At 51.0% G+C, this 26,244-nt stretch overlaps 1 protein-coding gene across 3 annotated transcripts; it reads right to left on the bottom strand.

Moving 5' to 3' along the window:
* Nucleotides 1–31: 31 nt before the first annotated feature.
* Nucleotides 32–24,915, bottom strand: LOC120866108 (L-gulonolactone oxidase). Of its 3 annotated transcripts, XM_040243608.1 has the most exons (13): nucleotides 24,215–24,915; nucleotides 23,128–23,229; nucleotides 21,025–21,150; nucleotides 19,691–19,785; nucleotides 19,222–19,312; nucleotides 17,697–17,882; nucleotides 13,358–13,483; nucleotides 8,215–8,322; nucleotides 7,076–7,152; nucleotides 4,682–4,831; nucleotides 3,705–3,869; nucleotides 1,589–1,679; nucleotides 32–810 (listed from the first exon to the last, which is right to left on the bottom strand). In XM_040243608.1, the coding sequence occupies exons 1-13, from the start codon at nucleotides 24,215–24,217 to the stop codon at nucleotides 682–684; spliced, it is 1,449 nt and encodes a 482-aa protein (XP_040099542.1). In that variant the 5' UTR covers nucleotides 24,218–24,915; the 3' UTR covers nucleotides 32–681. The 3 variants fall into 3 exon arrangements, 2 of the variants coding, with proteins under 2 accessions (XP_040099542.1, XP_040099553.1); XR_005721594.1 differs by lacking the exon at nucleotides 7,076–7,152; XM_040243619.1 differs by lacking the exon at nucleotides 13,358–13,483.
* Between the last annotated feature and the right edge of the window lie 1,329 nt (nucleotides 24,916–26,244).

The following is a 26,244-nucleotide window of genomic DNA, read 5'->3' as shown; positions in this document are numbered from 1 at the left end:
GTTGGAGAAGTGTGCGTTAAAAAAAAAAAAAAAAAGGAACTCTTGGCCTTTATTAAAAAGAAGGCAAGGAAAGTCCCCCTTTCCAAACATCCCTGGAACAGACATGCTGCAGGTTGGGCTATGAGAGATCAGGCAGACAAGTGGACCCCCTGGAAGAGGACAGTCCCAGGGCAGGGCACATGCCTCTGAGCATCTGAAAGATCCTGGAGGGTGAAAGGAAGCAGGGCACAGCACACATGACCTCTGTGTCTAAACGTATGCTGGTGGGACTCCTCCCTGTGAGGGTGGGCAGGGCGACCCCTGGAGCTCCAGACATCCAGCCAGCGGGTGGAACCTGTGAATGGCCAAATCCTTACCTCACAGACATACAGAACGTTTAGGGGCTTCTCTGTCTCTTGGGAACAGGATGTGGTGACTGCAGGCTTGGGCTAAGAGGATGCTGCTGGAGAGGTAAAGGGATTTGGTGCTCTTCCTTACATGGGGTGTTGCGAGGATGAAGAGGTAGGGGATGCCCAGAGCCAGGTTCCTTGCTGTGGGTCAGAGAAGCTGTGGGTGTCCTGGCAGAGGGCCCCAGGGGAGATGTCTGTTCCCCATCAGGACAGCGGGACACTGAGCCTTGCCCTGGGAGAGGTGGGCCTGGAGGTGAGATGAAGTGGGTTAGACTTGTTTTCTGTTTGTGCTTCAGTAGAACACCTTCTCCAGATAGGTGTTCAGGAACATCCCTGTGGGGTCCAGCTTTTCTCGGATGGCACAGAACTTCTGGAAGGCTGGGTACATTTTCTCAAAGTCCTTCCGGGTGCAGTTGTGAGCCTGAGGAAGCAACAGGAGACAACAGGCCTTGTTTCCCGGAGCTGGCATTTTAGCGGGACTGCACACCTGTGTCTGTGTGCTTGCATGTGTGATCCCCTATCCCTAGGCAAGCACAGAACACATGCGTGCAGGTATATGCATGCACACACTCACAAAGCCACACGCGTGTACCCACACCCATGTGTGCATGTATGCACATGTATACATGCATATAGGCTCATGCACAAACCCATGTGTTATGTGTGTGCACATATGCACACACACATGCATGCATGCATGCACATACACATGTAATGTAAAGAACCCAAACAGGAGGGAGGAAGTTCTTGGAAAGTAGAGAAGGAAGCAGTTAAAATGCAGTATTAAAGTTCCCGTTCCATTTGCCATCGGACAGTGGAGGGGGCTCTGGCACCAGTTCTACTGCTAATTAGTAAGTCCCATCATCTCTGAGAGACCCCTAGTTTCCTGTCTGCTGAATGGACTCATTGCCTTAGCCTGCTTATAGGGTTTCTATGAGAATTAAATGAAAGGTGAGCACTAAAAACTCGAAGAGAACTACAGTCACTGGGCTGCTGGAACATGAATGCAGAGAAGCTGGTCTAGTTAAGGTAGTGGAGGCCCTCCTTCCTATGACTTGCTCAGCTCACGGTTTCCCCTGGAGGTTGGAGCCCTGGGCAGGCAGGACAATAGGGAAGAGAGGCGCCCTCTGCTGGAAGCCCTGGCTCACAGTAGCTGCCCGGCTCCCACCCGTGGTGAGGCTCCGAGAGAGGCGTCTTACCTTGGCCCAGTGGGGCCTGCCTCCCACCTTCTTCATGATGTTCTCATAGGCCAGCCAGTAGTCCAGCCGTGGTACGTCCTTGCCATAGGGCCTGAGGAGGGGGCAGAAGGAGGTGAGGCTATGCTCTTGTCTCTGTGGTCTCACCCATGGTTATCAGGCATCTTGCCCAGCGCTTGTCTACGGAGCACGGATGGCAGTGACTCAGCACCCTGCAGCTTTTGCTCAGAAGGATTTGGAAAAAGTTTACCTCTTACACATATTTTAACTGTCAACTGAAAGTTGCCGTGTTTTTGTTGTTGTTCAGTCATTCAGTCATGTCCGACTCTTTGCAACCCCATGTGTATGAGTGTGAATAATTTTAAATTAATATATTTTTTCCTCTGTGTGTGTATATATATATATGTATATATACACACACACACTTATTTGGGCTTCCCTGGTGGCTTAGTGGTAAAGAATCCACCTGTCAATGCAGGAGATGGAGGAGACATGGGTTGGGAAGATCCCCTGGAGGAGGAAATGGCAACCCACTCCAGTATTCTTGCCTGGAAAATCCCATGAACAGAGGAGCCTGGTGGGCTACAGTCCACAGGGTTGCAAAAGAGTTGGACATGACTAAGTGACTAAGCACAGCACATACACTTATTTAAAGATTTGAATTTTAAATCTAAATAGTTTAAAATGTAAATTTAAAAAACTTAATGTAAAGATTATTTAAAAGATATATACAAAAATCTTTATAATAAATAAATAGATAGATATATAAATATCTCTATCAGAATCACCTCATTTGATGTATGGAAATCACGGCCAATGTAACCTAGTTGGTCAGTCCTTGCTGCAACATCAGACTTACTGACAGAGAAGAGTCAGAACTCGCAAAAACTCAAATGTTAGGATGCAGCCCCCAGGTGAATTTTCTTGCTTCTGAATTTGCATTCACAGGCAGGGACAAAACAGACAGATATCTTGAGGACTGAGCCAGGCCCTCAGTTTGTTCCTTCGTGAAATAAGCTGCCTCCCATTCGATGTGGGTTTCTGAAATTCTCTTTTCTGGCTTCCGGACCCCCCTCCAGGACAGCGCCCTCTTAAATTGTCCCTTGGGATCCCCTGAGTTTGGGGGTATTTTACAGACTGGAGAGATAAAGCATAGTAAGAATCAGGCTAGGTGAGAGGTGGTCTGTTTGTCTTTTACAAAGTCAGGGAAGGACTATTATCAGTGGTGGATGGGAAGGAAGAATGATGTGTCTTAAGCAGGGAGTTTTAGAAAAGATGAGTTTCTTAAACTGTGTGTGTCCATAAGCCTCATACGGGAGGTCATTGCACAACCAACTCAGGAAACAATAGCACAGTATGAGCATAAGGTGTCTGCCTATGGCCCGGTGGAGCTGGTGAGATGGCACCGTGTCCAGGCATAACTCTCCTGGCTTCACAGTCCTTCTCAACCCAATGCTCCGGGCTCTCAGAATCATTGCCTAGGGCAGCACATGAGACAGCATAAACTTGTCATTCCTTAATATCAATTTTGCAAAGGGTAGCTTTGCATGTTAACAATTATTAACATTTGCCTGTATGCTCAGTCACTCAGTTGTGTCTGACTCTTTGTGATCTCATAGGCTACAGCCCGCCAGGCTCCTCTGTCCATGGGATTTTCCAGGCAAGAATACTGGAATGGGTTGCCATGCCCTCCTCCAGGGGAATCTTCTGGACCCAGGAAATCGAACCTGTGATTCCTGCATTGGCAGGTGGATTCTTTACCACCAGAGAAGCCCATTATGTGTTACATATTAATTAATAGTACATATTAATAATATCTCCAGTAATAACATTAACAATTATAATTACTATATGTAAGTAAAACAATTCTAATTAACATTAATGACCACATTAACACAGTACAGCTAGAAAGGGTAGTTGTTGGAACGGGAAGGAGCGAAAGACTATTTTCTGCTGCTAGGACCAGGGAAGTCTCCCTGGAGAAGGTGGCATTTGAACTGGCCTTGAAAGCTGAGGAAGGAGGGAGGGGCCCTTCGAAGCGGAGGGACCTGCTTCTGAGGCCCCGCCCCCTTCACTGCCGGCTTCCCCAGCCCCGCCCCGTCCCAAGCGAACCAGTCACCTGTACATGATGATGTTCATGTAGCAGCTGTCGCGCTGGAAGCAGGGGCTCAGCAGGATGTCATCCGCGCGAGTGAAGCGTACCTCCACGGGGTAGTGGGCCACCACCTTGGGGTTCGCCTCCAGCGTGGCCTTCAGCTCCAGCAGGGCCGCTTTGGTCTTCTCTCTGCACTCGGCCGGGGTGGGAGAGGGGATGGAACCCAGGCCTGAGGAAGGGGCCTCCGGAGATGTCCCATGCGGCTCAGCACGGCCCCCAGGAAGCCCCTTCCTCGTGGCTTCTGCTCTTAAAGTCCTTCTCACAGAAGCAGAGAGCTACCTCCTGCTCCCGCCCCAGCCCCCAGGACCCCCACCCAATTGGAGGTTCTGCTCAGGTCTCTTTTCTGGCCACAGCTGTCCCAGGCCGTGGCCTCCTCTTCTTCAGATAGGATCAAGCCACTTTGATGCCAAGATTCCTACTTTTTCTAATACTCCAGCCCTGAGAGTCTGGTGGCCCCAGCCCCTGAACACTGTGACAGAGGGATCTCCTGAGCCCTGAGCGCTGATCCCCCTTTTCCTGGAGAAAGACAAAGAGGGACAATTCAGAGAGGAAGCTGCAGTGAGCTGGGTACAGACCTAGCCTCCGTCTCAAGGGGGTCCCTCCCCATGAAGAGTCCCCCAGCCTGCCAGGTGGGCTCTGCTAATGGAGGGACTGAACACAGGGTACAGTCTTTCAGAAGAACCAGATGCTGGCCACGAAGCCCTGTGTTTCAAGTCTAAACCAGCCAGGGGCCAATGGGGAGAGTGGAGTGGATCCCCTGGCTGGTGTCCCTAGAGGCACAATGGTGCAAGGACACTGGACAGGGACTTGGAACTTCCCGTTTCCCCCAGAAATAACAGGTAGGATGGGTAGCCTGGTTGGCAGTGCATGGGCTGCGAGCACGACCCAAAGGGAGCTATATGTTGCTGACCCACCCGCAGGGTGGCCCGCTCGGCCCTTACCTGGGGATGGCCCAGTCCTGGACATGCTGCTTGAAGCGGCACTCGTAGTTGAAGATCTTGTGGCTGAGGTTGCAGTTTTCCTTCTTCCCGTTGAACAGGAGCCAGAAGAAAAAGCGATTGATCCAGCCCACAAGGCCTGGCAGGAAGGTGCTGGGGGGCAGGGCAGAGGGGTCCTGATCATCAAATTATCCAGCAGTGGGTAAGTACCGGCTATGTTGCAGTCAGTGGACCAAGTCCTTTACAGACCGGGGCTTCATTCTCTACGTCCCGTGCCACATGTGCTAATCTGCAGCCTGGAAATCCCTCCAGGGAATGTGAAGATCCCCTTGTATCACTCTTTCTGTGGCTGCCCAGGGCTCCAGTTATGGATTTTAGCCTCCGTTTTATTCTTCTCTCCCTCTTTAATGACTAGGTTGTTTTTCGTGTTAAGAGTGTTTCATTTCAATCGTGATTTAAAAGAAAAAACCACATAATGTAAAATTTACCCTCTTAACCATTGTTTAACTGTGCAGTTCAGTAGTGTTAAGTATATTCACATCACTGAGCAGTGGATCTCCAGAATCTTGCAAAACTGAAACGCTGTCTCCACTAAAAATTAACTCCCCATTTCTCCCTCCCTCCAGCCTCCGGCAACCTCCATTCTTCTTCAGCAACCTTCCATACTTCTCGTCTCTGTGAATTTGACTACTCTGGCTGCCTCATATAAGTGGAATCACTCAATATTTGTCCTCTTATGTGTCTGGCTTATTTCAGTTATCATCATGTCTTCAAGATTCGTTCACATTGTAGCCTGTGTCAGAATTTCCTTTCTTTTTGAAGGCTGTCTAGTTTTCCATTGCATATATGTCCTATATATGTCCTATATATTTCCATCCTATATGTCCCATTTTGTTTAGTCATCAGTTGGATAGTAATGTTCACTTTTTGGTTGTGAACACAAACGTGCAAATATATCTTTGAAATTGTGCTTTCAGTTCTTTCTGACATATAGTCAGAAGTGGAATTGCTGGGTCATAAGGGAAATTCTATTTTAACTTTTTGAGAAACCTCATACTGTTTTCCATAGTGGCTGCACCAGTTTACATTCTCACCAACAGTGCATGAGTCCTAAGTCGCATCCGACTCTCTATGACCCTGTGGACTGTAGGCCGTCAGGCTCCTCTGTCCATGGGATTTCTCAGGCAAGAATACTGGAGGGGGTTGCCATTTCCTCCTCTAGGGGATCTTCCTGACCCAGGGATCGAACCTGCATCTACTGCATTGGCAGGCGGGTTCTTTACCACTGAGCCACCAGGGAAGCCAAATCACCAAGACCCAATCCATTATTTTGCTTTCACCACTGCATCCTTGGGGACATGGCTCAGCAAGCAGCCCAGAGCTGCAAGGGTGAGGCCAAGTGGACGCAGTTTCCAGAAGCCTGTAAGTGAGAGCCACATGGGTGGGGCTCAGAGGCCATGCAGCTCCCTCAGAGCATCCGTCCTGGCCCGGGATGTGGCCACTGTGATTTAGAGCTCAATTTATTTGTATGCTTCCTGGCTTGGACTCCACAGACACAGGCACATAAAGCTGCCAGGCTGCTGTGATGGAAGGGGAGAGAAGTCTGGCTGGGCATTTTCCACTCTCACCCCTAATCCATCATCTGATGGAGCAATGGCCTCCAGGCTGGACTCACTGTCTTTAATAAGACACCAAAGTCTCCAAGATAAAAGAATAGATGGATACACTTGACAATAAGTTTAAATATCTATACACCATAGGGGCTTCCCAGGTGGTAAAGAATCTGCCTGTCAGTGCAGGAGACACAAGAGAAGTGGGTTTGATCCCTGGGTCAAGAAGATCTCCTGGAGCAGGAAATGGCAACCCACTCCTGTAATCTTGCCTAGGAAATCCCATGGACAGAGGAGCCTGCTGGCCTACAGTCCAGGGGGGTCTCAAAGAGTCTGACACAACTTAGTGGCTGAACAACAACAACAACAGCAACATACTTTAAATATGTGTTGCCTATATTATTTATGTGTATGAAACATTTCAAAAGTTTTTATCAGATGCCATCCCACGTCTTGGCTGAATATAGTGTCACTGCTCAAGGACCCAGAAGGCCTTCCTCATCACTCATAGTTATGTGTTTGGTGCTTGAGCCTGAGCACAGACTTCAGGCTGGGAAGGAGGGGAGAAACTGGACAATATGAAGGTTCACATCACCCACGAGCCAGGGTGTGCAGCTTGGGCATGGGTATTTTTTTTAAAAAAGCTCCACAGGGTTGGAATTCACTGCCCTGGACCATGCAGACAGACCCAGTTTGCATGTCTGAAGGTGGGATGTTGTTCGTCTGATGGACCACAGCCCCAGCAGTAGATGGCAGGTGCTGGGAAAAGATACAGTGGCATTCCTACCTGATCCAGAGTAGGAACTCCAGTAAGTAGAATCCAATAGCGTAGTCCCAGAACCAGTTGGCTGAAGAGGAGGGTGGCTGGGAAGCAGAGTCTGTGGTCAGTTCTGAGCTGGAGCTGAGTGTCCCAGGAGAGGCCGTGTGTGTGTGCTGGGGGAGGGGAGACCCACTGGCCAGGACGATTGAAAGCCTCATTCTTGGTGGCACTGCCCATCCCCATGTCCTGTCCCCTTCTGTTTCGTGCTTATGTGATTGTTTTGCTCAAGACCAAGAAATGCCTATGTCTCTTCTCTGCAGAGCTGATGAGCCTGGTGTTCGGCAGTCACCCTTTATGAACCCCATGCCAGCCCCACACACATAGTAGGTGTTCTGGCCTTTGCCTGACTTGTCTGGTCAACATCTTCCTGCTGCTGCTGCTGCTAAGTCGCTTCAGTCGTGTCTGACTCTGTGCGACCCCATAGATGGCAGCCCACCAGGCTCCCCCATCCCTGGGATTCTCCAGGCAAGAACACTGGAGTGGGTTGCCATTTCCTCCTCCAATGCAGGAAAGTGAAAACTGAAAGTGAAGTCGCTCAGTCGTGTCCGACTCTTAGCGACCCCATGGACTGCAGCCTACCAGGCTCCTCCGTCCATGGGATTTTCCAGGCAAGAGTACTGGAGTGGGTTGCCATTGCCTTCTCCAACATCTTCCTAAGTGATGGCTTTATTTTATTCTGCTGAGAAGCAGCCTGTTTGCCAAGGACATGGTGGTGAGGAGGCAGAACCATGGGTTTCTTCCCCTGGGGGTGGGAAGGATGGGGTGCTGGAGGGAAGGTGGGATGTGCTAGCTGGCTTCTGAGGTCTATCCTGACTGCTTAGGACTCAGTGGCCAGTCCTGCCAGCACCTCCATCTCTGCTTCCCACATCTGGATTGTCCCTTGACCTCCTACCCCTGTATCCCTCCTCACAGACTCGTGGACCCTTACTGGGACCACCTTCCCTCTTCCTTCCACCCTCTGGCATTTAGTGCTCCTCTCCTCATGCTCAGGGATGCTCACCCTTTGCTTTTCCTCTCATCTCTCACCGATCATCAGGATGGTAATAGGTGTTAGGTGCCCTGGGAGCTGGGCAGTGGGGGGAAATGGGGAAGATGCCCACGGCTACCTTGTTGGTGTGGTCCTGGTAGATTACACTGACATTCTCACTGTGTGGGAACCAGAGAAAGCGGAAGTATTCAGATTTCTTCAGGTGACTGTCCAGGTTGTCAAGAACCTGAGAAAGGAGCAGAGATTGTGTTGGTCACATTTGATGGTGGGGATGCTGGAAGTTGGGGGCCCCCATCAAAAGAAAATATCCCAAATTGTCCTAACATTGCCAAAGAGCAAGGGATGTGTCTTATAAGATGCTGGATGTTAAGTGGTAAGGAATCTACCATCCATGCAGGAGATGCAAGAGACACAGTTTTGATCCCTGGGTGGGGAAGATCCCCTAGAAAAAGGCACGGCAACCCGCTCCAGTATTCTTGCCTGGAGAATCCCATGGGCAGAGGAGCCTGGTGGGCTACCGTCCATGGAATCTCAGAGAGTTGGACATGGCTGAGCACACACAGGCCACGGACATTAAAATGATCCACTTATAGGTTGACTTCATTGAGTTATGCAGAGGATAAAAATGAGTTCTCGTTTATCCTGACTTGAAGAATGACTAGCTGTATAAGTCTGGGCAAGTGCCTCAATTTCCTCATCTGCAAAATAGGATTAACAACAATATCTATGTCAGGATTGTTATGAAGATTAAACACACTAATGCCTAGAAAGCCCTTAATATGGTGTCATGAGCACAGTAAGCTCCATACAGGTGTAGCTGCGGCTCCTATTACTCTTACATTCTCATTGTCAGCATCACTGTCATCCTCTCTTATTCCCACAACCCCTGACACCGCAGTGGGCTTTAATAAAGTGAACAGGACTGTCTGACTCTGGATGGCTCATCCGTACACGTGGAGATGTCATAGAGCAAGTCATGTCTCCCTGACACCCATCAGGCTGACACGTGACAAATTCTGAGCCAAAGGAGATGACAGGCAGCTGCGAGGGAGAGGGAGAGTGCTGGTTTGGGAGTAAGTTCTGGATTCAAGTCCTAGCCTGGTGACTTGCCAGCTGCTCAACCTTGCCGGATCCATATCCTTGGAGCCTTGGTTTCCCAGCCTCCCCAACAACACATGGGCAGTTGTGCAAATGAAATGAGATAATCTATGCTGAAACTCCTGCGTAGAGTGCCTGCCTATGGCATGTACCCAGTGGAGAGTTTAGGTTCTGAATGTGAGCAATCCTGGCACACATCTGGGGATCCAGTCCTATTCCCCACCAGGTTCCCAGCTGTGAGTTTCAGGAAGCAGCATCTCTTCATCTGTAGAACCAAGACAGAAATAGCTTTCTGTCCTTCTTTTCTTCCTTCCTTCCTTCCAGGACTGTTGTGAGAATCAAGGGAGGTCACAGACGTGAAAGTAGTTTACAAGCTGTAAACACAGCAAGGAGATCAAACCAGTCAACCTGAAAGGGAATCAACCCTGAATACTCTTTGGAAGGACTCATGCTGAAGCTGAAGTTCCAATACTTTGGCCACTTGATGCAAAGAATCGACTCACTGGAAAAGACTCTGTTGCTGGGAAAAATTGAAGGCAAAAGGAGAAGGGGGCAGCAGAGGATGAAACGGTTGGATGGCATCACTGACTCAGTGAACATGAAGTTGAGCAAACTCTGGGAGTTAGTGAAAGACAGGGAAGCCTGGTGTGCTGCAGTCCATGGGGTCACAAAGAATTGGACATGACTGAGCCACGGAACAACAACAAAAACAATCTGTGATTTCCATATGTGACCAGAAAGGAAAGAAAAACCAAGGTGAAACACCAAGGAATGAGCCCATCTAAAACTTCAATTTGGAGCACCTGGGAGCAGTGGAATTTTAGAATTCTGGATCCTGGTCATCAATTCGGGGAGGACCCCTGACTTGTTAACTGATGCTTGATGGGGCCCAAAATACAGGAATGGGTGGACCATTGTCACCTTCGAGTGACCTGGCTGTCATCCCGAACCTCCCCTGCCACATGTCAGCCCAGGCTGTGGGTCACCCTATTGCATCTCTGTTCATATCTCTCCAGCCTTCCCCTAAAATCTGCTCCTGCTAGCGTGGCTTAGCCCAGGCCCTTCTTAGCTCTCACTGGCACGTCCACATCAGCCTCATAATTTGCCCCATTTTTCATCTTTCCAGACAACATCTACAGGGAAGCCTTCCAAGACACAGCTCAAAAGTCCCCAGCTGCACTTCAGTTCCAATGGAATCAAGCCCCAGTAGTTCCCACTAAGAGGACTTCTTCCACACACACTCTCCAGTATTGTTGCCACTGCCCACAAGTGACCACGTGGAAAGGGTCAGATCTGAATTCAGATGCTCACTTTAACCTCACCCCTACCCCCACCAATGCTGTCTCCTTCCATTCTAAGTGGTTTTTATTTATGTTACATCCATCCCAGAAATATAGTACAGGTACTGAAGCATACATCTGTCCTGAAATTCATCAAGCCTCTCATTCACATTTGGTTTCTTCTCAAGGGCAGACATCAGCACGATTTTTTCTGTTAAGGGCCAGATAGTAAATATCTTAGGCTTTGCTCTCTCTGTTTCCTCACCCCTGCTGTGATAGCATGAAAGCAGCTCATTGCGGTGTGTCAACAAAACTTTATTTACAAAAGCAGGTAGTGAACCAGATCTTCCCTGTGGGCCAGTTTCCCAAACCCTCACCCTAGAGCTGCTGGCATAGGGACTTGGACACAGTAAATGCCGCAGGGTTCTTTGTTGTTGTTTAGTTGCTCAGTAATATCTGACTCTTTGCAACCCCATGGATTGCAGCACATCAGGGTTCTCTGTCCTTCACCATCTCCTGGAGTTTGCTCAAACTCATGTCCATTGAGTCAGTGATACCATCCAACCATCTCATCCTCTGTCATCCCCTTTTCTTCCTGCCTTCAATCTTTCCCAGCATCATAGTCTTTTCTAATGAGTCGGCTTCGCATCAGGTTGCCAAAATATTGGAGCTTCAGCTTCAGGATCAGTTCTTCCAATGCATATTCAGTGTTAATTTCCTTTAGGATTGGCTGGTTTGATCTCCTTGCAGTCCAAGGGACTCTGAAGAGTCTTCTCCAACACCACAGTTTGACAATATCAATTCTTTGGCGCTCAGCCTTCTTTATGGTTCAACCCTCACATCTGTACATGACTACTGGAAAACACTATATGGATCTTTGTCCACAAACTAATGTCTCTGCTTTTCAGTATGCTGTCTAGGTTTGTTGTAGATTTTCTTCTAAGGAGCAAGTGTCTTTTAATTTCATGGCTGCAGTCATTGTCCACAGTGATTTTGGAGTCCAAGAAAATAAAGAGCCCTATGATTCCTTATTTGAAGAGGAGGCCCTCTTCTGCTGGGCTGTAGATCCGTGAAAAGTTCAGGAAGAAACACCAGGTCCCTGTCACTATCACTTCCATCCTGACTGGGTGATGGACCCATGGCCCATCACCTCTGGGCAGAACCATTTTTCCTGGGAGAATAGGAACATGGTCTGGAGCTCTGCCTGAAGGATGGGACTGAGAGAGCGGAAAATCCCCCCTTCTCTCCTGTCCCAGCCTCCAGGGCCTTCCTAGGTTGCCCAGATTCTTAGCAGTAAAAGTAATGGTGGCGCCCCTTTCTGGGTGCCCAGGTTCCCACCCAGAATGGAGTAATGAGAACCACTTTCACATCACACTTTGTGCCTCTCTCCTGGCATCTGTCATCTCTTTTCCTCCCTGCTTTAGAGGGACAAGGCATATCTTTCCCCCCATGCTAAACTCCAAGCTCCTCCAGGCAGGCAGCATGCACCCTCCAGCTCTGTGCCCCTGTGGTCCCTAACTGAGCATTGTGTGGTCACTGAAGGATGGAGCCCCCTGCCCTGGACCCATCCCACTGTGACTCTCTTCAGGGCCTACAAACAATCCTATCTGGGGGAGGAGGGTCCCCAGGATCATGTTTCCTCAATCTAACTGGTGGTTCCTGGGAGCACTATCAAAGGGGGTGGGCCCCAGAGGAATGTCTTCCTTGGCATGTCATTGGCAGGAATGGTTCTAGAGGGTTGCATCCCCTCCAAAATTAGCACCAGTACTGAACTGATTCACGAGAACTGATTACCAGGCCTGTGAGCAGAAGCTGAGGGCTCCCTGTCCCATGGTTGGGGGTTACCCAGTGGTCAGTGGCAGGCCACCCAAGACAGTGGTGGGCATTGGGATGCTGCTGACCAGGCTGGTGTGTCCCAGGGACCAACCTTGCTTCCCGCAGCATTGGGGGAGGCGGTGATGCAGGCAGCTGGCTGTACTTCTCACATTTCATTATGGTTTGTGTGGCATAAAGGGCAAAGGTTGAGAGCCATTTCTAAAATCCTCTAGTCTTCTCACTGACTGTGATTTCATACCAGTTAGACTGCAGAAAGTTGGGAATGCTGAGACCTTGTCATAAGAAGCCAGGGAGGACACCCCTTTCTTGGCCCCTCTGCTCAGAAGCACTGATTCCAACTCTCCCTTCCTCTCATATGGCTTTGAGTGGCCTTCAGAAGCTGTGTTGAGGTGCAGATAAGAGAATCAGACCTGGGAAGCAGGGAGCTGCATCTGAGATGGACCACACACAGCATGGGGGTAGGCAGGAGAGGGTAAACCTCAGAGAGGGGTGGGTGTTTAAAATTCTTCCTTGTGGCTCAGACAGTAAATCTGCTCTCAATGTGGGAGACCTGGGTTCGACCCCTGGGTAGGGAAGATCCCCTGGAGAAGCGAATGGCAACCCACTCCAATATTCTTGCTTAGGAAATCCCATGAACAGAGGAGCCTGGTGAGCTACAGTCCATGGGGTTGCAAAGAGTCTGACACGACTAAGTGACTAAGCACACATTGGTTCTCAGGCACCTGCCTGCTCCTGGAAATGAGGTCTCATCCTTTTTCTTTTCAGAAGGAAAACATTCAGGGGGAGCAAGAGTGAGGAGAAGCTGCTCCAGTGACAGTTTTCTGATTGGTCCTCTTTCCTTCCTCTCTGGACTGCTCTCCTCCGAGGGGAGCAGCCTGGGACTCAGCTTCCCACCTGCATCTTATTCTTCCTCCCAAGCATTTTCAGCCCCTTGAAGGGGCCCTTTAAAGGCTGCTCTGAGCGGAGAGGGTAAAAGAGAATTGAATGCAGGGCCATGGACAGCATACGCCCCTGGGAGAAAATCATAGGGTTGTAAATGCCACCCACCCTCTGCGCAGTCCTTGTCTGTGGCCAGAGCCTGGGTAGGGAAGGCTGGTCCATGGGCGTGATGATGGACACTGATGATGGGCCTGGTGGAGACCCATGCAGCTCTGGGCGGAAGAGCAGCCAGAGCTGTGCAGAGGGGAGAGAGAGAATCCACAGAGGACCTGCTGACTCAGAAGAGGAGGAGGAGCAGCATCTAGCCTTGTGAGCCCTTGAGGGATGGGCTGGGGCCACAGGGGAATAATGGGGGACTCCACACCAGGCTTCATGCCCCTCCCCAGGGATAAGACCCAAGAACATCCTCAGATGCTCCAGGCTAGAGAAGGACCCTCTGTCTCCAGGGTGGGGCACAGTTTTGTATCCAAGTGCTGCACTGGTTTATGTAATGTCAGGGCTGGAAAAGACCTCAGGTTCATCTAATTTGACCCTACTTTTAAAACGGCAAAGAAGGGACTTCCCTGGTGGTCCAGTGGCTAAGACTCCACGTTCCCAATGCAGGGGACTTGGTTTCGATCCCTAGTCAGGGAATTAGATCCCACATGCTGCAACTGAGACCTGATGCAGACAAATAAATAATTAAAAAAATAAAAGCTCCAAAAATGTGAAGGGCTTGGTCCAGGTCACACAGAGGGAGCTGCACAATCAGGCTTGGGGCTGCCTGCCTCCCCAGAGCCCCTCTAAATACTCACCAAGCATTTATTGCTGTGTAATTGTGTGTGTGTGTGTTGGGGTTGGGGGACAGCCTGAGATAAGACTGCAAAACCAGGCCTTAGGAGTGGTCAGTCTTAGTACATCTCTGCCAGGTCAAAGGAGGAGCAGAAAGAGGGTGGAGTCTGTCTGTCCACTTGGTTCTAATGCCCTGGTAGGAGCCCAGGGGCCAATCCTACTGGCAAAAGAAGAAGCAATCTCTTTATCTCTGGGTCAAATTATTCAGCTTAAAAATGAACAAGTTTTGACCTAAGTGAGAGGCCGGAAGGTGGTCCCTATCTGGCTGAAGGTGATCTCCACCCATCTCCCTTCTCTGCCTGAGATGCTGACCACTTAACCTGGCCACCGCTCCATTGACACCATGCTCACTGAGGTCAGCAGTGATCTCCTGATGACCAGACCCTGGTGTTGCTCCCCAACTCCTCACAGCACTGGGCTCGTCTGGCTGCTCTGTTCTGGACACTGAGCACTAAGGCTGTCTTCTCTCCTCACCCAAGCCCCCTCTCTGTGGGTGACCACATCTACTGCCGGGAGCCAGCACGGGAGATCCCACCCATGACAAGGTCATGTGGAGAGACCTGATGGGCAAGGCGAGTCAGGTCTCAAGGGGTCCTCTGTCTGAGCATCTACCCCGAAACCAAAATCTGTCTGTTTACTGTCTGCTATACTATACTCTTCTGACATTACCACCTTTCTCTGGAAAGAGTTAACTCAGAGCTCCAGTTAACAGTCTCCTGCATATAAAAAGAATGTCTCGGTTTAAACCGCTTTGATGGCTTTCTAACTTACCTGGCCAGTCTGCCCAGACTTTTACAACTTGTGAATTGTTTACAGCCCCTAACCGCGAGAGGCACGAAGCTTAAAACATCTTAAAGATATAGAGCCTTTTAGAGTTAAGAATTAGTTTGGTGAAGAGGTTGTTGAGTTAATGTTTACTGCCAGGCCTCCATATCCTTTATCTTTTAGGCACCTCGGAGGATCTTAATCAATGTAATTGGGATGCAGAAATAGGTATATAGTAGTTTTGATGATAGCAACACTAGACTTTTGAGTTAATGAATTTTCTCTTTGTTATAAATCACTGTACTCCTCTTTCATTGTTATAAATTGTTGTGTCCTTGCTATGTAAGAATGTAACTTTATTTAGTGCTTTCTGAGAGTGGCACCAGACTTTGGGAAGAACAACACTATTACCCTTATCAGAAAAGGGCTGTAAAATGTTAATTGGCCCTCTGGCCAGAAGATGATGTAAATCACCTAAGACTTGTGTATACAACTAGGTATGCAGAGAGAAAGCCTGGTCTCAATAAGAGTCAGGGCTGCTGATGCTGCATAACTTTATATTATCCATTGATCTCTATGTACAAAAAAAGGTATAAAAATCCTTTACAAACAATAAAGGATGGACCAGTTTCTCAGACCAGCTTATCGAACTGGTTTCTTGGAAATCTGGCTCTCCCTGTGTCAAATCTCTCTCTCTCTTTCTCCCTCTCCCTCCCTCTCCTTTTCAGGCTGAATTCCCATCGGGGAGTGGAGGCTCTCCGAGTCTACTTACCTGCCCTGGCTTCTAAGACCCACGCGAGAGGGAGCCCAAGGCAGGGCACCCTCCACTATTCAAGTGGGCGCCAGTGGCCTAATGTAGACGGTGCAAGTTCCTTGTCTTGGAACTTTATTGGTTTTCCACATAAACCAAGTTATTTAGCCTCTTTTCTCCACTAAATTTTCCTACTATACTATTTTTTCCTAATCTCTCTTTATATTTCTAAATAAGTAAGTTTTTCCTCGCCTACTCCATCTCCCCTTCGAATTACCCTGGATCCACCAGGGCTGGACCCTGACAATCTACTCTCATGGTCTGAGGGGGAGTGTTGACCTCTGCTTTGTGCTGAATTGCATCGACCTAAAATGCAACGTGCAGAAGCCCTCATCCTTGGCATGTGACTATATTTGAAGCTAGAGCCCGCTTGGAGTGAACAAGAAGCTTAGATCAGCCCCTTAACACTGGTCTGGGGATGTGGCTAGTTGAAGCAGGCTCTTGACATGGCTCAGAGTCTGGGCTGGCTCCACGTGGACTGGTTCTACCCTCTTGGAGCTCCCTGGCTTAGCCACACAGTATCACTGCCAAACAATTCCATGAAATGTCCTTGTAATCCTTTCTTGGGCCAAAGCATCAGGCAACTCATTTGCCAGGACTGGCCCACACATGCTCAGCATTAATGCTCTAGGAATCAGTGCCGCATCCCCTGGACCAGCATCCCCAACCTTTTTGGCACCAGGGATTGGTCTCATGGAAGACAAGTTTTCCAAGGACCAGGACAGGGGTAATGGTTTCAGGATGATTCACGTGCACTTTATTTCTGTCATTACTACATCAGCTCCACCTCAGATCATCGGGCATTAGATCTCAGGGAATGGGGACTCCTGCCCAAGAGCATCCCTGGAATCACTTTGTCAGCCACCAGTGGAGAGTTCTGGGGCTAAAGTTCCACAAACACCATGTGCTTCAGCAGGTTCAGTTGTGTCCGACTCTTTGCAACCCCACCCACTGTAGCCTACCAGGCTCCTCTGTCCCTGGGATTCTCCAGGCAAGAATACTGGAGTGGGTTGCCATACCCTCTTCCAGGGGATCTTTCCAACCCAAGGACTGAATCCGCATCTCCTGTGTCTCCTGCATTGTAGGCAGATACTTTACCACTGAGCCACCAGGGCAGCCCCACCAAACACCATGCCTCTGCATAAAGGACCTTCTGCATTTAAATCCTTTGCTGTGAGGTTTATAATGTATTAGAAATTCCAGGGGTAAGGATTTTTTAGACCAGATGCTAGATAACAGTATTTTCCATTTTTCACTGACTAGGTACCCTGGGCAGCGTACTGTAGTACTGAACTAGATACTTTACAAGTGTTATCTGAGTTAATGCTCAGGTTCAATACTTTAAGGTAAACATGATTTACTCTGTTTTTGCATGAGGAAACTGGGGCTCAGCAAGGGGTTGAGCTCAAGGTCACAGCTTGGGGGTGGTACTGCCAGCATTCAGTTTGACCCCAAATTCCACCATAACTATGTGGGGCCAGTAGTGTTCACATCACTACCAACTCCATCTGTGCAGAGGGTCTACTCATATTGAATAGTGAGGTGACTATGGAGGAGCTCAGATGCTGAGGGACTTGGAACCACAGATCTGAGTCCTGTAGCTTAGCAATTACCAGGGATAGATCCATGCTTACCAGGCATTTCTGGTCTACTGCATGCTATCCATCCATCCATGCATCAATCCATCATCCATTCATCCATCCATCTGATCATCTGTCCATCTAGTCATCCATCCATGTATCCATTCATCCATCCATCCAATCATCCATTTTCCCAGCTAACCAACATGGGTTTTCATTCATTCAAAAAACATTGCTATCATTCAGAAGCCATCTTTTCTGCCCCTCATCACCCAGCTCCTCTGAGCTCCACTGACCTGCTCACAAAGGGGTACTGCCACAGTATTCTGGGGTCAAGGAAGGGCTGGTGAGGTCAGCTCACTGCCCCATTCTGGGGACCTGCAGAGCTCAGAGGAGCATGACTTATTAATATTCTCCATTTCTTTTCTGAGGCTGAGCAGTGGCAAATGAGAGACAGTACCTCATTCAAGGTTGAGGGGAAGGTGGTCTCCTGCAAGTGGAACTGGGGCACACACTGCAGTGTGACTGTGAGGATGACTCCGAGGCAGCCCAGGTGCACACGCGCAGCCTGGAACACCTCTGCGTTGCTGGACTCTGAACACTCGAGGATGGTCCCATTTGCTGTCAGCAGGGTCAGTGCCACCACCTGGCGGTGGGAGAAGAAACACGCTTCAGCATCCCCAGGCTTCTGGTAAACCCCTCCCTTCCCTGTTTGTCCTTGCAAGTGAGGCCAAGTGTCTCCGATTCCCAGATGTATCTGGCCATGATTCCCACCATGTATCTGGCCCTGAGGACTTTCCCAGCTAGGTCTCCAATCACAGCCTGAGGGAGCCTCAGTCTTGGGGGAGGGTAGAAGGAGAAATGGAGTGAGGGGAGCTGTGCCTGGGTGGCATCAGCCCTCAGCAGGGAGGGGGCCCATCCATCACAGGCATTTCCATGGCACCCCAGTGGCTTGCCCTCCCCCAGCTGCCTTGCTCATTCTGTGGATTTCAAGGAAGAGAGCTAAGATAAGATTGACTCCACAGAGCCATGAGGCCCTGCGTGGAAGTGGCTCATAAAGGCAAAGGGTGTGCATGCATCTGGGGGTCCGGAGCTGGCCCCGCTGTGCCAACACGCAGCCCTGGGGACCAGAGTCCCTTGCAGGCTGTCTGCTCATTGCCCTCCTGAGCACCATCTCAGCCAAGTCTAGTCCATTTTCTCATTTGGGGACCTCTCCCTTGCCTTAGGAACTAGATTCCCCTACTTGGCCCTACCAAACACAGAATCTCTGGGCTCTGCAGAGTGGGCTGCCCAGTTGGAGACAGGTGATGAACATCACTCTCCTTGCCCTCGGCTCCTGTTTCCAGAGGAACCCTCTTTCATTGCCTGCTGAAATCCCTCTCCACACTCTGCTATCTTCTCACTGGGACAGAAATTGCTTTTGACATGTGCAGTTGGCAGCGGGGTGCCCAGGGTGAGAGAACAGATAAAGCTGAACCAATTCTGATTAACAGTGACCTAAACCAGAGAAGAGAAACTGGCAGAAGTTGGGCACAGTGGCCTGCTGTGGGAGTGAGGGCATTAGGATGATTTTTATTAAAAAAAAACAACAGACTTTGTTGGAGATTTGGGGCTGAGTTGAGTGCTGGCCAGTGAAACACAGCAGTGGGGTCCAACGATAATAAAGGCGGGCACTGACTCACCAGCTGTGTGATCTTGGATGTGTGACTTAACCTCTCTGTTTCCTCATCTGTGACGTGAGGGTTATAACCATCTCAGAGAGAGTAGGTGAAGCACCCAGTTAAGTGCCTGGGGGACAGTAGATATTAAAGAGGCTGGTGTCTTCCCCTTGCTCCCTGCCATCAGCATAAGTGTAGAATTAAACAGAGGAGCTCTCAAACCATCCTGGAACTCCTGCTTGTCAGAAGCATCGATGACAAGGGTGAAGGGGCCCTGACCCATCCTCCTCTCTCCCTGGTGGTCAGCATCAAAGCAAGTGAACGCACTTGTGTGGCCAGGATGCCGTGCTTGATCCCCGTGTTGTGGGTTCCAGACCCGATGACGCCACCTGCGGTCACGTCTGACACAGCTCCTAGGCTGGGGAGAGGAGGAGGGACACAGTTAGGCTTCCTGGGACAATACCTCCCAGGGTTGTGTGTGCGAGGCCCCTCAGAGCAGAACAGCTGATCCATCTCCTGCCTGGGAATCTCATCCCCAGTTTAGCTTGCAAAGAGTCAGACATGACTTAGCAACTAAACAACAATTTCTTTCTATTCTCATATAATAGCCCCTGGACACCCGGGGATGGGGAGATGGGTACCCTGTGGGGATGGGGCAGGGATCCAGAGAAACAGGTGCATCCTAAAAGTGCTCCTTTCTGGCCCCTGCCAGATCCTTGAGTGTCTGGCTGAGGTCAGGGTCGGGAGTGATGGTCATCACTGGCACCCACCCTGGGAATGGTGAGGTGGCTCTTACTTGGACAAAGCCAGGCCGTGCTTGTCCAGCTGGTGGTTCAGGTCAGCTAGGAGGATGCCGGCCTCCATGGTCACCTGCTTCTTCTCTGTGTCCACCTGCAAGAGACCAGCACAGGCTAGGATGAGCTAGGCTGTCACCCAGCCCTCGTCCTGCAGCCACTCAAGGCTGTGAGTACAAGCATGTCTGTCCCAGCCCACAGTCAGCCCAAGCTGCCTCCCACTGCAGGCAGCCAAAAGGGGGTGCAGGCAGAGCCCTAGAGTTCTGGGGCTCAGGGACTGTCCTGTGCAACCCTTCTAGTCACAGGGGAAAGAAATAAGGGGCAGGGAAGAGAAGAGGTTTACTCAAGGTCACCATAGGGCTGGGACTGGCGCTCAGGTCTCCTCAGCCATGTGGGAGAGTGGTTCTATGCCCTGAGACCCCCATGGCTGCCCGGGGGTGGTGAGGGAGGGAGGGGAGGAGTAGTCTCTCCATTTCACAGCATGGAGACTGAAGTTCAGGGACTCTAAGTCACTCGCCCAAGGTCACACAAACATCTGCAGTGGAACCGAGATAAGGATTCACATCTGTGGACTCCAAAACACACCTTTCACTGACCCTGAGCACACAGCCTGGGCAAAATCAATTACCAGAGCCCGGTCCTCACTAATTAGCGATCAGAGTTAATTCATGCCATGACTGATGTTTTGACCAGAGCATTTTCTATGGGGTGGAGATGGTTGGCCTGAGCAAATCAGGAAATAAATAGTACAGAGAAATCTAGAATCTCTGCTAGCAGAGCTGGTGGGGTGGGTACCAGGCAAAAATGACAGCTCAGATGAGCTTGCCCTATCGGGTGAGAATAAGAGCACATGCCTGTACTCTCACTCCCTGGCAGGCTCCTGGTTGTGGGTGGGGCAGGGGAGGGTGTGAGAGGCCTGAATTAATATATCCCAGCACAGGGCTGGTGTCAGACTCCTGAGTCTGCGGCCAGCTCTGCCGCTGGTCAGCTGTGTGACCTTAGGCAAGTCACTCCCCCTCTCTGATCTTCAGTTTCCCTATATGCAGAACAAGTTAGGTGCAAATCTTGGATCTGTCATGAATCCACCTTTGGGGGTCTGACTTGTGGACATCTTCTCTGTGGCCACAATGGTGCACACAGACCAGATGTGAGGCTTGAAGGAGTCCAGGGCAGGCCCTGTCGGGGGTGAGGGTAATCACAGTGACCAGGTCTCTTTGGGACTCCGAGGCCAGAAGGGGATGAGGCATGAGGGAAAAGGACCTCCCCCTCCACCCTGGAGTCTGGAATGGAGTGGCATGGGGTGCAGCAGAGGTGGGGAGCCCAGAGCTCCGAGTACTTTGAGGATGCGGTTCATCTTGCCCATGTGGATCATGAAGCCGTCAGTGCAGGCGATGTCTGAGGGCGAGTGGCCGCCGCCCACAACCTTCACCCGCTTGTTCTGCTGCCTGGCCAGGGCCAGCACCTGTGGAGGCAGCATCTGCATCAGCCTCAGCCCAGGCCTTTCTCTGAGAGGCAGCCGGGCCACCCAGGCATCGCACCCCTAGTCCCCCAGGTGCTGCCTGGCTGGAAGCTGCCGTGCAGGCCACTCTGAGAAAGAACTAGAGAGAAGGGCCAGGAACTGAGCGGGGTGCAGGCCAGCACGGCTCGGAACAAACTTTGCATGCAGGACATCAGCCCTCAGCTCAGTATGAAGCCTGTTTTCTCGGCATTCAAGGACCTCGGATCCATTCAAAGCCACTCCACCTCCTAGCCTTCCTCTTTTGCCCTCTCTGCTCCACAAACATCCGCGCTGCCTCCTCCCCCCAGCCACTGAAGACTCTGATCATTCTCCACCTGTCCTCCCCTCATCTCCCACTGCCCTACCCCAGCTCCCTTTTGAGCTCCTATTCATTCTCCAGGCTGACTCAGTGATCATTTTTCTTCATTCTTCTGCTTGAGAAATTGGGGGCTTCAAATCTGGGTTTAAAATCTGGCTCTGATACTTACTATTTAAGAACAAGGGGAAATTCCAAAGCCTCTCTGAGTCTGTTTGCCCATCTGTTAAATGGGCTAGTATGGATGGGGACAGGTGAGACCACAGATATGAAGCAGGTGGTGCTGATCACCAGTGGTAACCATGTCATTCCCACCACTCTCCTCTGAGTGCCCTCACACACATGTATGCACAGGCTCACAAACACGTGAATCTCTTCCCTCTTTGTGCTCTGCTAATCCTAGTGAAACACCTGCATCGTCTGGGTTAGTCCTATGCAACCTGTCTTAGGGGTAAGCCTTTCAAAAGCAGAGGTTGGGTCTTGTCCATTTGTTCATTCATTCACTCATTCATTCAACAAATATTCATTAAGTGCTTCCTGTGTGCCTGATAAAGGGCTAGGTGTGCTAAGGATGCAATGGAAAACAGGAAAAATGTGGCCTCACATCCTTATGAGGGAGAGAGAAAAAAGCATGAAAAAGTTCATGTCAGTGAAATAACTGCAGGTTTTGAATGCAGTGAAAGAAATAAACAGGGAGCTGAGATGCAGAAGATGGGGACATCCTCAGATGAAGTGGTCTGGAAGTCTCTGAGGAGGTGATTTACTCTGAGTGCTAAAGGATGCAAAGGAGTTGGTCCCATGACAAGTGAAGGGACAGGCATCCCAGGTAGTGGGAAAAGCAAGGGCTAAGATACAGAGGTAGGAAAAAGCTTGGTTTTTCCTGTGATCACAAGTAAAGAATCTGCCTGCCAAAGCAGGAGACGTGGGTTTGATCCCTGGGTTAGAAAGATCCCCTGGAGAAGGACATGGCAACCCACTCCAGTATTCTTGCCTGGAAAATCCCCTGGACAGAGAAGCCTAGTGGGCTACAGTCCATGGGGTCACAAAGAGTAGGACAGAGATCAGTGGGGAGGCCATTTCAGGCCATGGTGGGTGGGGAAGGGGTGGTGGCCTGGGCTTAGTGACAACAGTGCTGGAGAGAAGGAGGTGGTTCTAGAAACTTCTAAGCCAGGACTTGCTGAAGTCAGGTAAGGGTAAAGAAAGGACAGTGACCTACTTCCTGGCTTCTAGTTTGAGCAACCAGGTAGTTGGTACAGAGTTAGGAAGACCGCAATAGAATAGGTTGAAAGCAAAGAAACATCAAAAACATCCTTCGGGGCATCAAAGTTTGTTATGTCTCTGATGAAAGAAGTCATATGCCAATTTGCAGCTCAGAGAAGAGACCTGAGCCAGAAATAACAATCAGACAGTCACTGGTGGACACCCCAGGTGGTCACGTGACAGTAGAGTTCAGTTGGAGCCAACCTCATGGTGCTGTTGCCTGGCTAGCAATTCTGGGATGGGGATGGGTGTCTTAGCTGGGAAGTCCTCCTCTCAGCCTCCTCTCTGGGGGCATTTCTGATCCACATGGAATTGGAGGTCTGATGGCTGGACCATCGGGTGCTGTTCTAAGACAAGATACTCACCTCTTTGACCTCCTCCACGGACGTGGGCTGAAAGTACATCTCCGGGCAGCAGCCATAGGTCCTTGCCCAGTTTTGGAATTTGACCCCCTTGTACCCGTGGACCTATGTGATAGGACAAAAGCTGGGTCACCTCCAGTGAGTGGTCTCAGGCTACCTGTCCCCCATCCATCCACTGCCCTGACATTGCAGAGACGGAGACTGAGGCCACGGCGCTGAGCCAGCCTCCGGGTTTGCCCTCGACACCCCTCTGCACCCCTGGGAAGCCTAAACACATGTCAGAAGTTCTGAAGCCAAGCGGCCATGTGGGGGCTTCTTACTACCATTTTCCTTGATCAGCTCATGGCAGAGCGGGACGGTTAGGGGGTTGGGCAGATCATGCAGAAAACTCAGCACTCTTAGGAGAAGCAGGGAGATGAGATCAGGGGTGCAGCTGGAGAAAGCAGTATTTGGGTTCCTGCTCCCGTGTGGTGAGCCCTCTGAAAGACCCAGTAGTACAAGGTGCACTGGGCTGAGTAGGACAATGGGGGAGAGGCTGCATGAACTGGCCCGGTGGCCAAGAAGGAAGGAAACCGGCCTTCAGCTTTCCCACCAGTCTTCTCCTGCAGGAAGGGGCACGTCTGGGAGACTCCATGGTAGCCTTTCCTGGCCTGGAGGCCAAGCAGGGAGCCCTGGGAAATGGATTCCCGTTTGAGGGACCTCTGCTGTGTGCCTACCCATGCCCTATGTCCCTCCACATGCCATACCTTTTTAGGCCTTACAGGAATACCACTGGATGGATGATATCAACGCTCATTTTCAGGAGCAGAAACTGAGGCCCAGAGAGGTGGCCTTCCCCAGGCTCACACAGCAACCGAGTAAAGACACAGGAGCCCAAGCCAGGCCTTCTTCTTCTATCCCTTCCCCAGCACCCCAACGGCTCCTCTGGGCCTCGAGTCCAATTGGAAGGCTTCCCTGTGGCCACCCCTCAGCCCCACACCTGCCCAATTTTGCCCCCCTGCCCCAAACCAGGTTCACGGGCTCAGTCTGGATGTAGCCGGTGGGGCTGACCGGCTGAACTGACCCGAGCAGCAGTGCCATTTGGCCCTACCATGGCTCCAGTGGTGGGTCAGTGGCCTCGGCTGACTCCGGCTTCCTCTGGGAAGAGAGCACAGGGCAGCAGGGCCCTGGGGCAAAGCAGAGAGGCTGGAACCAGCAGAGTGGTGACAGGGAGCACAGAAGCTCAGGGAGGCACAGAGGGGCCCGTGGGAGGCGGATCAGCAGTGTGACGACGGGCTCCACCCAGGCAAACAGCCGCCGGGCCCGCCCTCTGCCCCTCAGCCCCGCTCAGGCAGCAGGGTGGAGAGGCAGGCTTCACAGGGTGGCCGGTTTCCCCCCAAAGCTGTGGAGCTTGGATCCCAACAGGGTCTTTGGGGGCTTTCTGGAGCTGAAGGGCCCCTGGCCTTGAAACTGAGTCCTTAAAGCCGCAGACCAGGGCAGGCTGTGACATGGGGCCCATGTGTCGGTTCCTTTGCCAGAGTTGGGGGAGGGATTCACGAGGCTGCCCACTGCCACTGGGAGACAGGACAGGATGTTGGAGGCTATAGCGGGGGGTGGAGTGAGGGGGAGAGAGGGACAAGTGACACAGCCCAGGCAGAGTCTTCTAGCTGAAGTCTTCCCTCTCCAGGCCTTAGGGCAGACAGACCCGGGTTCCTCTTTCGTGCTTTGCTGGTTAACCTCCATGAACCTCAGTTTTCTCTTCAGTAAAGCGAGGGCATGTGTATGCGTGCTGACTTGCTTCAGTCGTGTCCAACTGTGTGTGACCCCGTGGACTGTGGCCCACCAGGCTCCTCTGTCTGTGGGATTCTCCAGGCAAGGGCACGGGAGTGGGTTGCCATGCCCTCTTCCAGGGGGTCTTCCAGACCCAGGGATCAAATCCACATTTCTGAGGTCTCCTGCACTGGCAGGCGGGTTCTTTACTACTAGTGCCAGCTGGGAAGGCCTAAAGTGGGGGCGCTTTTGCCTACTTCTCTGGGCAAACATCAAGGTTAGAGCAGACGTCTGAGAAGCACTGGGACACAATCAGAGCCTGACATGGTATCAAGCTCTTGCATTTGCTCCCGGCTCTGAGCTTCCAGCGGCAGGTTCCTTGGGACATTCCTGTCCACGTCACTGCCCCCTGGCTCCATGCCTGGCACCGCACTGGCTCTGAGGCACGTTTGTCCAACAGAACAGACTAATCATCACTGAGCACCTTGGCATCAGATCTGTCCAAGCCAAGAGATGAGGTCTAGTGGGAAGTGAGAGCAACAGCTCTGGGGTTTGGGAAGTGAGGCTGGGCTGGAGGAGCAAAGCTTGGGGTCAGATACATACAGGAGAAGTTCTGGGCTGGGGGTGTCAGAGTCGCACCTGTGTTCTCAAAACCAGGGTCTCACAGAGCTGCCAGATGCATGTGTGTGTTCAGGCTCGTGTGTGTGTGTGAACGTGATCACACTCCCCATCTGCAAATGTATGTGCTGGGGGAGGGGAGGGGCGGCAGCCACATGCTCCCCGCAGGGAGATCCCAGCTAGTGGAGATGCTGCTGTTTATGATCGCTTCCAGGCAGCTCAACAGCAGAGAGCAAAGAATGGGATGGGTGAGGAATCTGCAGAGCTCAGGGCCACACAACAGAGCTGACTGGGAACAAGAGATGGAGCCCCTGTTATGGGCTGAATCGTGGCCCCTCCCCCACCCTTAAGTTTCTAAGTTGAAGGCTTAATCCCCAGGACCTCAAAAGGTGACTGTGTTTAGATAAGGTTTTTAGAAATAACGAGGTTAAAATGAGGTCATTAGAATGGGCCTTGATCCAATACAACTCTGGATAAGAGGAGATTAGGACACACACACACACACAGAGGCTTCCCAGGTATTGCTAGTGGTAAAGAACCTGCTTGCCAATGCAGGGGAGGTAAGAGTTTATCTCCCACACTTCAGGCAAAATGTGTCCTTCCCCCACCCACAAATGCCTCCTACAATTACAGCTGAAGCCAGGTTTTCTCCTTTGGGCATATGCATTCAGAGGCAGAACATTCCAGAAGCTGGGTGCCATGGGTGTGGGTGCACCTGGACTGTGCCCCCAAACTGCCTGGGGGCCTTATTCT

The sequence above is a fragment of the Oryx dammah genome, unplaced genomic scaffold (genome assembly GCF_014754425.2).
Source record: "Oryx dammah isolate SB20612 unplaced genomic scaffold, SCBI_Odam_1.1 HiC_scaffold_1, whole genome shotgun sequence".
In the NCBI taxonomy this organism is placed as follows: Eukaryota; Metazoa; Chordata; class Mammalia; order Artiodactyla; family Bovidae; genus Oryx; species Oryx dammah.
This window is presented reverse-complemented; position numbering and strand designations above follow the sequence as displayed.